Here is a 14,877-nt window from a genome sequence, read left to right as displayed (position 1 = left end):
AAACATTGTAAGGCACATTTTTTTTTTTTGACCCAACTTAATACAAAATGTTCTGAGAAAGAATTTTTTTTTTAATTTGAAAAATGTTCAAGCGTTACTATTTGATTATTCTTTTTTTCTTTACACTTCAAATGCATTTAAATTCTTTAATCTACTGGGAATATGGTAGACTTCTTTCATTCCCATTACAGGCCTCAAATTCATGCCTTTTCCATTGTGTTTTTCTTGTTTGCCAAGCCAGCTGAATGTTCCCTCTTTATCATTCAAAACTCAAAACTGAATTATCCTCTCATGAAGGATATACTTCATGCAAAGCTTTTGAACATATATGTAGAACAGGACTCTGATTTATGGACAGTTCTTTAGCTTTACTTTAATTTTCCTTTTATTTTCATTGACAGCAAAATTTTCTGGAGAGTACAATCAAGATAGTGTATTCATAGAAATAACATTAATAGAAGCTTGGTCATAAATGAAAACAGTCATAATAAAGATCTCCTTTACCAAAGCATTCCACACAGAGAGATAACAGCACTATAATTAAAGAATTTGTTGTTTGTCACACAACAAATACAACAGAATTGCAATAACAAAATCATAATTTTATAAATGGTCTTATACTAAAAATAAAAGCAAAATATGAGATCATGCACTGGAGACAAAGGCTAAAAGTGAATAGTTATAGCAAAAACATTGCAGAAGATAAAAATGTTCAAGTATTGTGAGAAGAGAGGGAAGATTCAAATAAAACAGTTTCAGAATAAATCAATTACATTTACGACCCTAGGAGGGACACCGACATAATGGTTTTCATCCACTAATACTTTCTGCTGTTAGAATGCATACTGTTACCCATTTAAAGGACAGATTCCATTTCCTTGGAGCGTGTCTACTGTTACAAGGATGGAATGAAATCCATTGTTTACCTTGATTGCAAATAGACAGTAATACTTCAGGAGAAATATTCTCAAGAAAGGGCCAGTGTGACGCCCCAGAATAGTAGGGCCCTGGGGGTTAGGAAGCATGGACTCTAGCCCTAGTTTCATCATTGTCTGTGAAAGGTACTTCCCAGTCCTAAAATGAAATTTCACCTCATGTTTCAATCTTGCTGTAATTGAACTAGCGGAACTAGCAGAGAGCAGTAAAAATAATGATAATAATAAAATAGTTTAATATTTTTACTGATGCTTAATTTTATTTTTTAAGCATTGAAAAAAGAAACTGGATCACTTAACGAAACTAAGAATCGTATAATGCTCTAGTGGGGTTGTTCCTACAGCATAGCAATTTCTTCCCCAACATAACTAATCTACACAGTGCCTTTATACTTTGTGGTTCACTACTACATCCTATTTGAACAGTGGCTAGTTTCTACATGATTAGGAAAGACATGTTTGTCACGGGAGTAAAAAAATAAAATTTGTCTGTTAAATTACACATAAATATAAGGTACAAATGTATTTTTAAAATACAGATTAAAATAATCACACTTGCATTGTGTACATACGAAAATACAGTATTTAATATTCAATATACACAGACACATTTATGATAAATGCAACTATTTGGCGATGCCGGTTCTTCCAGGGTTTTCTCTGTTCCCTATTTCCACATATATGGAAACAAAACTGCTTCGCGACAGTCTCCTAGCTCTGGCGGACATCTTGAAGCAGTTTGTTAATCTCAGCCACTAGCTCACTGGCATCCATGAGTTCGTGTTTCCCGTCGTTGAGGTGGTTGAGCACATTGTCAAAATCATCTTCTTCATAATTTTCGGGGATCTCCTCCATGGCCGGCAGCCATTTCGAAGAAGGCTGCACGCTGGAGTGAGTTCCAAGTGGGGGGCCAGGGCTGGTGGTGGGACTCTGAAAATGCGCACTGGCTGCCCAGGCGGCCACGCCTTGCGGGTAACCCACCGTCTTGGCTGGCAAAGGTCCCTTGCGGCGCTCCAGGGAGTTGGACCGATCCGCCTCGCTGCACTCAGGGTAGCTGTCCAGGGAAGGGGGTAGGAGGCGCTGGAACACGCTGCTCATTTCCGAGAGCAGAGAGGATGTGCTGGTATCCCCCGAGCCCTCCTCGTTTGGGGAGTCCTTCCCAAAGGTGGAAAAACTCTTCTTCTTCTCACCTGCATCTGCAGGCTGGGCGTCCTCCTCAAGACTCTGATGCGGATGCTGCTGCTGCTGGGGTTGCGCTGGGAACTCCTCGCCCGGAATGAACATGTTGCTGCGATAGTCGGAGGATGGCGAGGGCAGCGGTGGCATCCAGCACTGGTCAGAGTGTCCCAGGACCCTGCACTCCTCCGTGCAAAGCCTCATAGCTACCCCAAGGGAAAAACAGGGATTCATGATCATACTTAGCATAACTCAAAATGATAGAAAAAAGATGTAATTTCATTTTTTTAAAAAATAGAACGAGACAGTTTTAAACTATGGCCACCATACTTACCCGATATTTTACACAGTAAATGGACTACACTTATGGATTTAATTTGAGTATCAGTTTTATGGACTTTTTTTTTTTTTTTCCTGTTTATCAAATAAGGAAAGGAGGGTTATGACTCACACACTTCTCAGGAATGTTATTTCTGTTACTCAGGTAATGAGAAAATGGTTTTATAACTTATACATGAGGATGACTGAAAAAGAGCAAGGGTATGGGCGATGAAATATTTGCCGAACATAAATTCTCAAAAACCCAGGGCTGTAAGGTGAAATCCATAATTTTAGAATGCCGCCAGATAATTTTTGAGTAATACCTATGAGTAGCTTTCTAGATGTTGAGGTCTACCTAACTTTACCTTTAGTGGAAGCATTGGAAATATAATAAGCTGTCAGGTCATTATCCTTATTAATCTCTCTCCAAAGTATTCTGGATTTATTGATTTGTTACTTAAAATAGCAGTGCAAATTATCCTCAACTAATTAATTAATCCATTGGTTATCTCTTCCAGTTGTTATAATGCCCTATTGGAATGTGAGTGGCCACACTCATAGAAAATAATAGATGATATTAGAAAAGCAGAAAATAAAGAGGAGAACAATTTCTAAATTTGCCAAATACAATAACTACACTACATAACAACAAAGGAATGTAAAAATGTAAAATATACTCCACAAACCATCTATCTCTTTCAGTGACAACATGGTCTGTTTGGTATAATGATCTTATTTTAGAGCAAGTGATAGAATGCAGAAAATGCAAAGTAATTATCTTACATTTGAATGAAAACTGGATTGATATCAACCATTCCTATCTATTCAGAGCTAATTCTCTAGATCTGGCCACTGAGGAAAGACCTCTCTTCTTCCCAAGTTATTGCGAAAAGGGATGATTCTTGAACAATGTCGAATCCTTTATAAGGGGAAGCAAGTAGTCTATTGTATTTATTGCTGTATCCCCAGCACCAGGTAAAGTGTCTGCATAGAATAAGCATTCACTATATATTTTCTAAACATCAGAAAAATGCAAATCAAAACCAAAATGAGATATTACTTCAAATCTGTCAGGATGGCTGTTATATTAAAAAAAAAACAACAACAACAAAAAAACAAGTGTTGGCAAATGTGGAGAAATTAGAATACTTGTACACTGTTGCTAAGAACACAAAGTGGTGCAGCCACTATGGAAAACAATATGGAAATTCCCCCCCCCAAAAAAATATAACTACCATAGGGGCACCTGGGTGGCTCAGTCGGTTAAGCGGCTGCCTTCAGCTTAGGTCATGATCCCAGGGTCCTGGATTTGAGCACCATGTCGGGCTCCTTGCTCGGCGGAGAGCCTGCTTCTCCCTCTCCCTCTGCCTGCCTGCCGCTCCCCCTGCTTGTGCTCTCTCTCTCACTCACTATCTCTCTCTCTGTGTCAAATAAATAAAATCTGAAAATATATATATATATGTATAAAAAATATATATATAGACATATAACTACCATATTAACCAGCAATTCCACTTCTGGGTATTTATTCAAAAGAATTGAAATCAGGATCTCAAAGAGATATTAGCACTCCCCTGTTCCCTGCAGCACTATTCACAATAGCCAGATGTGAAAACAACCTGAATGCCCACCAACAGATGAATGGATAGAGAAAATGTAGTATATGCATACAATGGAATATTATTTAGCCTTAAAATAGGAAGAAAAGTCTCCATTATGTGAAAACATGGATGAACTTTGAGGACATTATACTTAGTGAAGTAAGCCAGGACAAATACTGCATGATCCTATGTATATAAGGTATCTAAAATGAACAAACTCATAGAATCCAAGAGTGGAATGGTGGTTGCTAGAAGGTGTGTGTGTGCAGGGAGTTGAGGAAATGGGGCACTGCTCATCAATGGGCATCAAGTTTTGGTTAAGCAAGATGAGTAAGTTCTGGAGATCTGCTATACAACATTGTACCTATGGTTAACAATACTGTATTGTACAATTAAAAATCTGTTAAGAGGGTAGATCTCATGTTCAGTGTTCTTATGCAATAAAATAACATTTTTAAAAATATTTAGATACAAAAAAAGGATAGTGAAGAGTAACTGTTTCCTTTCAGAAAAAGAAAAATGGGGCACCTGGGTGGCTCAGTCTGTTAAGTGTCCAACTCTTGATTTCAGCTCAGGTCATGATCTCAGGATTGTGAGATTGAGCCCCGTGTCAGGTTCCATGCCCAGCTTAAGATTCTCTCTCTCTCACTGCTTCTCCCTCTACCCCCACCCTCCATCCCTCTCTTAAAAAAAAAAAAAAAAGGAGAAATGGAGGAATTTGTTGAAAGGTGTAGAAGTCACTGCCCTTCATCACTTAAACTTTGAAGATAGTTCAGTTTTATACCTCATCAATTCTGGACCTCAGTTTTTAATAGAGAAGGGGTTAATCTGAGGAACAAAAATGATAGCAAGTATACCGGGTGAGAACAAAAGTCTGATTGGCAGGAAAGCTAAAAATACAAAGAAAGTAGGGAAAATACAGAGGTAGCGTTGAGTGTTAACTGTGGGTAAGACAAAGGGCAAATACTGGGAATCCTTGTGTACTTTTGCTGTGAAGAAAGGCTAAGTTTAAATAAGGATGGATGATTTAAGAATAAAAGCATGCTTAGATGTACTGACTTCATGCATTATTACTGCTTGGAAATATTTACCAAGTATTGCTCATCATTTAATGTGGACAAAACCAAAAGGAGTCGAAAGTAACTAGAATGCCTTAATAGCAATGAGGTTTTCTCAGCAGTGAAATAATTCTCAAAGTGGTAATGAAGTTTTTTCCCTAATTCCCTGGGTCTCTGAAAATGGAAAAGAGATCTGTCTATCTTGTCTTACACACATCCTGTTAGACGGAAGGAAAACAGATCTGATGACACCTTTCATTTGTTTTCCGGCCTTTAACTCTGTGGGAAGGACTTAATTGTTTGATTGATTGTTTGATAGGCTTTGTTTTCTTTTAATATTTAATGACAGGAGGAAAAAAAATGAAAAATTACATAGGCTTTTAAGAATCCTGCATATGATCAATTTTCTAGAGACCTGAATATAATGAACATATAACCAAAAATACAATCTGGATGATTAAAATGATGGCACATGTTCAAAAGTAATTTGGTTACAGGAATTTTTAAAACAGGGAATGCCATTTTACAACTTTGCAGTAAATAAGTGGAGCTTTAATTATAAAATAATAAATTAACATACAATTTTTCAAATTCATAAAGTAGGAAATATTGATGAAGAAAAGCTAATGGAGAGAAGGTTGGGAAAAATTAATAGAGATGGGGGGCAGTGGCACAGAATAAGGCATTTCTGTTTCATTGATATTTTCAAACTTTTCCCTGGAGACTCAACTATTTAAAAACATTCTCAGTGTACACGTAATTCAGTGCCACAGAGGTTTCATACCACAACCAATAAGTTAGAACTTATTGGCAAGTGGTGCATGTGGTTAATCTCTCTGTCTCTTCTTGAAAGCGGCCAGGTGGTTAGATTTCCTCTGGGAAGGGGAGGCTATGAGGAAGCAGAGACCTCTTCTTTCCCACCATATGACTATCAATTTTGTGACTGTACTATACTTTATAGGTAGACCCTAAGGTAAGAAGAAGAAATAAAAAACCTGGGCCTAACGTCTATCAAGCCATTAATTACAGAGTAACCAATCGGTTATGTCTTCAGAGCCTGCCATATGTCACGTGAGATGATAGCTCCCTGTCCTCAAATGGTTTCCGATCCAGTTCTGAGTCAAGTGTAACAAATGAAGCCCTAAATGCCCAGTTAGAGTGCCAGGCTATATGATGCTGAAGGCATGTCAAAAAAAGAGAAAAAGAGGGAAAGTGGAGGCTGCAGTAGTTAAAGGAAGAGGAACTTGAAACAATTTTGAGAGATGAACAGGACTCAGATGGACACAGTGATGAGAAGCCAGATCTTTTTCAGGAAGAAAGGCAACATGAGCAAAGCACCGGTGTGTTATGTGAAGAGATGGCTCTGCCTATTGCAAAAGACACAAAAAAAGCCAAAATGGAGATTTAATAAGCTAGGAGTGGATTTTATCGGCCGTGGAATGCCAAGGGAAGTAGTTTTATTAGGTGTTGCTGGGCCACAAAAGTCAATTAGTGATTTTGAACCAAAAAATTGTCAATTAAAATGTTCTGAAAAAGCTGTTCGAGCTGCATAAAAGAAATACTTGACAAAGGGAGGAGGTGCTAGAGAGTGAATATCAGCTTGTGTGCGGGTACAGTAAACCAGCCGTGGAAGAAAGGCCAGAACTGGGATACCAGCCATGACAGTGGACAGAACATGGAATTGAAGAGAAATGTTTGAGTTAAGTAATCACAGATGGCAGATTAATGAAAAGTGGAATGAGCTCAATAAAGGAGTATCACAAGAAACAAAATCAAACGCCTTTATAAATCATTCTGGTGCAGCTGATAGATTGGGAAAATGGAAATTTTGCAGGAATATGTGTAGCACTGTAGTTCAAAGTTGAATGAGTAAGGAAGAAAGTATGTTGACAAACATGAGCTAACAGACAAAAATGCTTGCTGATTTTACTGCTCAGAATGCAGGATATTTCTGTGGGAATTAATAGAATGAATGACCAGAAATGACCTTGTTGGCAGGCAATGCAACATAACATAATCTATATTTGATCACAGTTTAGTGCAGAAAAATAGTTGGAATAAGACACTTAAGTCCTAAAAATATACATGCTTTTGAAAACTGCCCTGATTCTGTTAATGGAATTCAGATGTGGACTTGCATTTTTTTTTTTTTCTACTTGGGCTATTTCCTGGGAATATAAGTTTATAAAGCACAAGTTTTATACCATAACGTGCTGGCAGAAGCTGCCAGAATGAATAATAAACCAGAAAATGGTTGAAGTATCATCAGAATGATGGTCATAATTAAAGGATGGTTATCTCTGTATAGATTCTCAATATGCACATTTCTTTCCATACTAGCCAGACATGAATAAAGCTTAAAATACTTTATAAATCACTGGTAATATCCCGGTGCTCTATGCCACCAGAATGCTTTCCCCACATGGAGGCAAGTAGCCAGTAAGAAAGAAATGTATCTATTGTAAAACACCACCATAAACCTACAATATAGCTTTCCTGCTACACACCTAGATTAAGTATGGTTGTGTAAATATGGAATTTTTTAAAGGACTATCTATATAGTAAGTGGTGTTATTACTGATAATATAAAAGTGAACCTCTAACTTTGCAAAGAAATGTTAACTTATAAGGAGTCTAAAGCCACTCACAAAGCAAGACTCACTATTACCTAGACTTTATATCTACTCATTGTTTCCTCAATAGCTTTATTAGCATTTTTTAACGTAATCATTAGATAACTCTTCTGCCATGAGCATATCTGGTCTTGGTAGCTTTGAAAGAGTGAAAGAGAAGTCTTGCCTTTTTCTAAAACAGGTTAGCTGTTACAATTATGCAATTTCAGAATTAAAAAGGATTTTAGGCATCATTTAGGCCCCCAAATGGAAAGGTTATCTAAATAGGGAAAGTTCTTTTCCCTTTAACTATGCCAATAAATTAACATTTCAATGAATAGACTCTGTACAATTTAAAAAATAACATTATAATATTGATGTTATGCCCATTATACTACTTTTCTGTTTTATGAAATAATGTAATTTAGGAAATCACATTATCCAAAATTGGGGACCAATATTCCAAATTAGAGTTCCATCAGTATCATTGAATCATAGAAATTTAGCCAGACGGTTCTTTCATTCCATTGGTAAAAATAATAAAAGTGACTCTCTTTGAGCAAGTTTTCTGAGGCTGTATATATCCCACTAGATTTTCAGAGATTTATTTTCTTCCTTTAAATAGGGAGTCTACGAATAAAACAAAGAAACAAAGACACTACTGTGCAAATACTGGTTCTCATGTACACTTAGCCCTCAATGTTACTAGAAGTCCTTTCCACACGTTCATCCTGCCAGAGATGCAGTATCTAGTATCGTCATATCATAAGGAAATAGGCAGCATTCAATCATTTCATAGACGGTAGTGAGGCTTAAAGAACATGAGAACAAATACATCACTAAACTTATCTTTTTAAAAAAACTGTTGCTTTAAGTTAGTGTTTAAGAGTGTGGGGATTGGTTCAAATACCACCTCTACCATGCATAAACTGCCTGATTTGGGACACGTTTTTTAACCTTTATAAGCTTCCGTTTTCAAACCTAAACAAAAACAACAACAACAACAACAACAAAACCAAGACCACTACCCTACTACCACCCCATTACTAATTCCTATATCTGTCAAAGTGTTCGGAGACAGAATGCGGGTACCGACGTCCTCACGGGGCCTGGGTAATTGCCAGGACCCTGTTGGTTACTACCGGGGGCAACTACTAGAACCTTCTGTGCAGTGCTTTTGCCTGCATTTCCGTGGCTCTCTGAAGCTGCCCCGCGACTATTTCCTAAGCTCTCTTACTTATCTGTGTTTAGAAAATGGATGTTTGATGGAACTCAAACGGGTCATAGTTTTGTTCTGCCTTTCTTTCATTTGTCAAATGGCAGTCATTGGATCAACATTCCCTGGAATTTAGAAACATAAGTAGCCAAAGCAACATTTATGTGTTCCTACGAGTTGATTTAATATTACAGTCTCTAGGAACAGGGTTGTTACAGTGATGTAGTCGGGATTTACCCAGTTGGTTCACAAGGTTTCTACTGCACAACTAGAGAGGGGGACTCTAAGGAAAATGTGGCTCATAACTTACTAGGATCTCCTCCATGTAGCTATGTACTTATAAACTCCCCTCTTTAACTCCAGTTCTTTTCCACTACAGTGCAGATAGAAAATGAAAGGTGGCAAAAATATTCTATGCTTACCACCTAAAAGATGCATTCTTTGTCCTATTTTTGGTGATAGAAGTGGACCATTTCCTAGTGTATTTTAATCTCTGATTCTGTGAGTTGGTTCCCATCACAGGAAATTTGCGTCCTCCAAATTATAGTCTAGTTCACCACGAGGCACCAAAACAGGCTGTTTGAATAACAACAACCACCCAGTAATTTCATAAAGAGTTGCTCAAGAGTGTCCTGTGGCAGTCCTGTGGATGGGGCAGGAAGAGGAAAGAAGTGGTGTGGTTTTCTATCCTCCTCTCCCCACTCCTTCCTTCTTGTCCTGCTAGGCTCTCTTGCTTACTCCTTCTCTATCACCTGCTTCATATGAATTCTAAGAAAATGATTCTGAAAGTGTGCCAGGTCATGTTCATTGCTAATAGCGTACAGATGACAGATAACTTCCGTGCAAAGGACAAAGAAAAATCTAAGCATGGGAGAGACTGTTCACTTCATTGGTGGAGCAGATCTGAAAATAAGGATTTACCATCTATCACTACCCTCTTACCTGCTGGAATTCTTCCATCTGTAAGAAACAGGTCACTGAATCCTTCACCCAGCAGCCTATCTATTGGTGAATCTCGCCCCAAATCATAATCACTGTCTCCTGCTTCACTGTCACCACGGCCACTGTCTTTCAAGCTAAATTTGTCCATGTCTTGGAGGGCATATCTAGAAAGATGAATCAGAGAAAGTATGGTTCTTACTTGTCAGCATTCATGTCAGTGGGACTCAATAGGTAGCAGGAAGATAATTCATACCTATAGCTCCTGGAATATTTGTTTCCTCGAAAACTTGGCCTTGGCTGATATTGCCCCTGGTGAAGCATTGAAAGAAGCTGGGAGACCTGCTGGAAACCAAATAGACAGAACTGATTTCTGGAAACAAACCCCCAAATACTCACAAGCTTTAAGCAAGGAAAAACAGTTGCTCACTATTTCATCCTAATTAGTTGAACATGTTATCTCTGGTTTAAAGATTTATACATGCTGGAATGTGGCAGACTACGCAGCCAGCCACCACACGTAACTGAATCTATCCCAGAGAGATTTGAATGATCTCATACACTGACTTTTTCTTTTGGAAAGAGAACTCCTTGATAAATAACAGATTGATTTCCTTTATTTTTTCAGTTCGGATTAAAGTGATCAGTTACAAAATATGTGGAAAATGTTGTAAAATACAACATTCGAACACATGCAGCTAAAATCACGTCAGGAAAATTTCAAAAGTTGAACAAATGTGACATGAATTCAGATGGCATTCTGGAGGCCTCAGTTATTTTGTTTGTTTGTTTGTTTTGTTTTTTTGGGTAGGAACCACAACTATGAGAATAAAACAAGTCCTTTTATTTTTGGCTTCCAGTATCTTAATCTGGGAAGTAAGGGTATTCTAATTAGTCATTTGGGAGCTTCACATTTATTTTTCAATATTCTACATAATACATGCAAGCAAATTCTTTAAGAAAAACAAAACAGCCCGCTAAGGTATGAATACTTGCTACATACACGTAATACAACTTGTATCCTATTTAATTTGAATATTGTTAATCTCGTTTACTTCTTAATGGAAACATTTAAGAACTAACACATACACAACTTCTGAACACTAACAGCTGACTTGCTCAGTGAATTGGAGCAGGGTATGATCTTACCTCAACAGCAGGAGTGGCATGGGTGAGTTCTAATGAGAAACTCTCTGGCACGTGGTTGGATGAGATTGTCACCAAACTGTTGAGGGACTGGTGACTGTGGTGACTCTGCCGGCTGCCCATCTGCCCTCTTTCCAAGGTGGGAGACGAAGATGGAGACGATCTGTGATGAGATCTGATGGGCAGAGTGCCATTCATGGTCGGCACCAGTGTAATGTCCCCTTTGTGAATCTGCCTGGATGGCCTTTTTGGGTGGTGCTGGTAAGTGGACTCTGCTACCCTGCAGTTGTAGGATCTGGTGTCTTTCTTTTCTCGGTTACACCTAGTTGCAAACAGCACCATAATAACCAACAACACTGCACAAATTGCCCCTAAGGAAATAATTATAATCATGGAGACATCCAAAGATGCCTGGCTTACTGAGGTCATTGCTGTGCTCGTCACTGACTCTGCATATTCAAAGATCATACACTTCAGAAGGACTTTGGTATGCAGCTGAGGATTGCCTTTGTCCTGGATGATGACCGAGAGCTCCCATTCTGTGTAGGAAACAGATTCCATGCTCACGTTGGTATGGATGTCACATGATCGTGGATCAATTAAAAAGATATTCTCCTCATTACCTGCTACGATGGAGCAACTGAGTTCAGCATTCACACCAGAGTCTCTGTCAATTGCCCTTATTCTCGTGACATGAAAGCCACTTTCGGCCCCTTTGGGTATGGAGATTTCTGCAGTATTATTGCGCAGCGCAGGCCCTATTACCACAGGGACGTTGTCATTTTCATCAATGATGGTGAGCACAACTGTGGTATTGCTTGCTAGTTGCTTTGGACTTCCTCCATCTCTCGCTTCAACCGCAAAAGTGATCTGACTCACTTCCTCATGATCAAAGATTCTGAGGGCATAGATGGCTCCATTAGATGGGTCAATGGTTACATATGTAGTTATGGAACTTCCCAGGATAAAACTCTCCAAAATGGTATATGTAACCTGGCCGTTTTCTCCAAGATCGGGATCTGTGGCTGTAACAGTGGTGATATATGCCCCTGGCGAGTTATTCTCTGAGATTGCAAATTCATATCGACTTCTCTGGAAGTGGGGTGGATTGTCATTTATATCATTGATCTGAACAGTAAAATGTTTTACTGTAGAAAGACTGGGTGTCCCCTTGTCCTCAGCGATTACGGTCAAACTGTATTCAGATCTCTTTTCTCTATCCAGTGTGGCATTCGTCAAGATTAAATAATTGTTTTCGTAAGTCTTCTGAAGTTTAAAGTGACCATGTCCATGAAGCTTACAAACTATTTCTCCATTCAGCCCAGAATCCTTGTCCTGAACCCTGACCAAAGCAACAAATGTGTCAATAGGATCCCCTTCAAAGATATAAGATATTTCTTCTTTTCCGGGGGACATGAGGTTTATGTTAATTTCAGGCTTATTGTCATTAACATCCACAACCTTAATTATAATTTTGCAATGAGCTGGGATTGAATTTGGACCCAAATCTTGAGCCTGAACATCAATCTCATAGGATTTGGTGATTTCATAATCCACTTGCTTGAAAAGAGTCAAATGTCCTCTTTCTGAATCGATTTTAAAAGTCTCTATAATTTTGGGAGACACATGACTGCTGAAGGAATATACAATTTTCCCATTAGCGCCCTCATCTGGATCAGTGGCATTCAGATCAAGGAGCAAAGTGCCAACAGGGGAGTTTTCTAAGAGTTGTATTATATAAGACTGCTGCTCAAAAGCAGGGCTGTTGTCGTTGGAGTCGGAAATGCTTATTTTTAGTAGGGATGAGCCAGACCTCTGAGGCACCCCCATGTCTGAAGCAGTGAGCTGAAGCTCATAGCTTGACTTCAGCTCCCGATCCAGCTCTCTGACCACTATGAGTTCTGCATACTTGGCTCCATCCGTCCTGGTCCGAACCTCAATATTAAAAAAATCATTGGCAGAGAGAGAGTACGTGTGGAGGGAATTTTCCCCAACATCTGGATCAAATGCACTGTCCAGAGGGATGCGAGTCCCAACTGCTGCACTCTCAGATATCTCAATAGGTATGACAGATCTTGAGAACTGGGGAGAATTGTCATTAATATCCAGCACTTCGACTTCAATATGGAAAAGCTGCAGATGCTCAGTGGGTAGAGTGATCACATCAAACTCTATGGAACAGTTCAAGTTTTTCTGGCATAGTTGTTCACGGTCGATTTTAGCCCCTATGCTGATTTCTCCGTTATCCTCATTTACTACAAGGAGAGGAGAATTTCCCCTTTGCATGGCTCGAAAGCGAACGGTGGAAGGATTAGGTAGCTTAACTAAAACATCAGCCACATCCTCTGATAGTCTTGCAATTACGGATCCAACCCTCTGCTCCTCATAAATCCTGTATTTCAAATTCTTGCCCAGTACATCATAGCTGAAAGATAGCATCAGGAGTGCAAAAACAAATCTAAAGTGCATTTTAGCATTCATTTGGCACATCGGTCAGTTTAGGAGATTCCTCACACAGACCAAGTTAAAACAGCAAAGCAATTCCCTCAACTTCCTTTGGCAACTTAAAGCTAAGCTACATTTGGTACTTGAAACTTGAAATCGGCTCTTAATAATACAGCACAGCAATCAACAGCTCGCAAACTTTTGTTTTATACACACCGTGTCACGACTTCCAGATATTATTGGCGTCGAGTCCGATCCTTGCATTTGTTTGGCTGTCCTCTCTGCAGGCAGAGAAGAGTGTCACCTCCGCGTCTCCCCCCTCGCGTAGTCGGAATCCATCTATTGCAGGGTGCTGGCGGAGTCTGCAGCGAATCTTTCTCGCGCGGTTCTTTCTCCCTTTCTCTGCTCGGCTGCAGACTAAACACACCCGTGATTGCTGACTCCAGTCTAAAATCTGTACAACTTCACTTCAACTCAGACAAAGCTCTCTTGCCCGGCGTGTGTTGAATCGCTTCCAGCCAATCAGCGTCCTTCCAAATCAAAAGCTGATGGAGTCCCCAAAGCGAGGGCGGTCGAGAGTGGAGGGTGGAGAGGGAGAGAGACCAGCTAGGAGGAAGGCGGGGGCTGGGGGCGCGGCGGGGAGAGCAGGGAGGAGGGCTGGTGGGGGCTGCGGGAGGAGGCTGGGAGCCGCTCCTTCCCTGCTCCTCCCTTCCTCCTCCCTACTCCCCCTCCTCCTTTCAATCTGCTGCATTCACTTTCTCTGAGCGTGCCACGACAAAGGGGAGACAAATTACAGAAGAAAAACTTCAAATCAACTTCTGGTCGCCTTTATTTATATGGCATTTTAAATTGTTCTGGTTTTCTTAATTGCCCTTTCTTCTTCCACAAACATGCAATCGTCTTGCTTTTCATAGTCTTTAAGTACTGGTTTAACTTAAAACACCTCTAAGTGCATTTTGTTGGTGAAGGCATTTAATGCAATTTGAAAACTTGCTTCTAATTATGCTTCTCAGACCGCTTCCTTCCCCTCCCCCTCTGTAAATGCTTGGGTCTTTCTCCTGTGAGCACAAGCAGATTTTCTTGGAGGCCTGTTTGAAAGAACAGAACAAGTAAGGAGGTTTCATTTTCTGCTTTTCTTTCATCTTTATTCTTTGAAGATAAGAAAAGGGCTATTTTCCACTCTTGATTTCTCTTAATTAGCAAGATTTAAAGGAGCACCTTAGGATTTGAAACTAATTACCGATATAATTCTACCATAGAGCCCTTCTTTCTTTGAGTTGGGGCAAAATTGGCTATGATATTTCTTTGTCTTATACTTCAAAAAATCCTATTTACCTTGAGTAGAAGACATTGCATGCTTTAGTGTGCCAGGTGAGTCTTCACAACATATACTGGGGGGACGTGGACTCAATAGTTTACAAGTCAAAT

At 39.4% G+C, this 14,877-nt stretch overlaps 1 protein-coding gene across 2 annotated transcripts; it reads right to left on the bottom strand.

The window, feature by feature from the left end:
- Positions 1-347: 347 nt before the first annotated feature.
- Positions 348-13,999, bottom strand: PCDH18 (protocadherin 18). 2 transcript variants are annotated; one of them, XM_035023061.1, is made up of 4 exons: positions 11,008-13,999; positions 10,115-10,203; positions 9,862-10,025; positions 348-2,317 (listed from the first exon to the last, which is right to left on the bottom strand). In XM_035023061.1, the coding sequence occupies exons 1-4, from the start codon at positions 13,492-13,494 to the stop codon at positions 1,647-1,649; spliced, it is 3,411 nt and encodes a 1,136-aa protein (XP_034878952.1). In that variant the 5' UTR covers positions 13,495-13,999; the 3' UTR covers positions 348-1,646. The 2 variants fall into 2 exon arrangements, with proteins under 2 accessions (XP_034878952.1, XP_034878953.1); XM_035023062.1 differs by having other exon boundaries at positions 10,115-10,200.
- Between the last annotated feature and the right edge of the window lie 878 nt (positions 14,000-14,877).

The sequence above is a fragment of the Mirounga leonina genome, unplaced genomic scaffold (assembly GCF_011800145.1).
Source record: "Mirounga leonina isolate KUSES-001 unplaced genomic scaffold, KU_Mleo_1.0 Mir_176, whole genome shotgun sequence".
NCBI classification, from domain to species: Eukaryota; Metazoa; Chordata; class Mammalia; order Carnivora; family Phocidae; genus Mirounga; species Mirounga leonina.
Note: the sequence above shows the minus strand (reverse complement) of the source record. Positions and strands in the feature narration are given on the sequence as shown.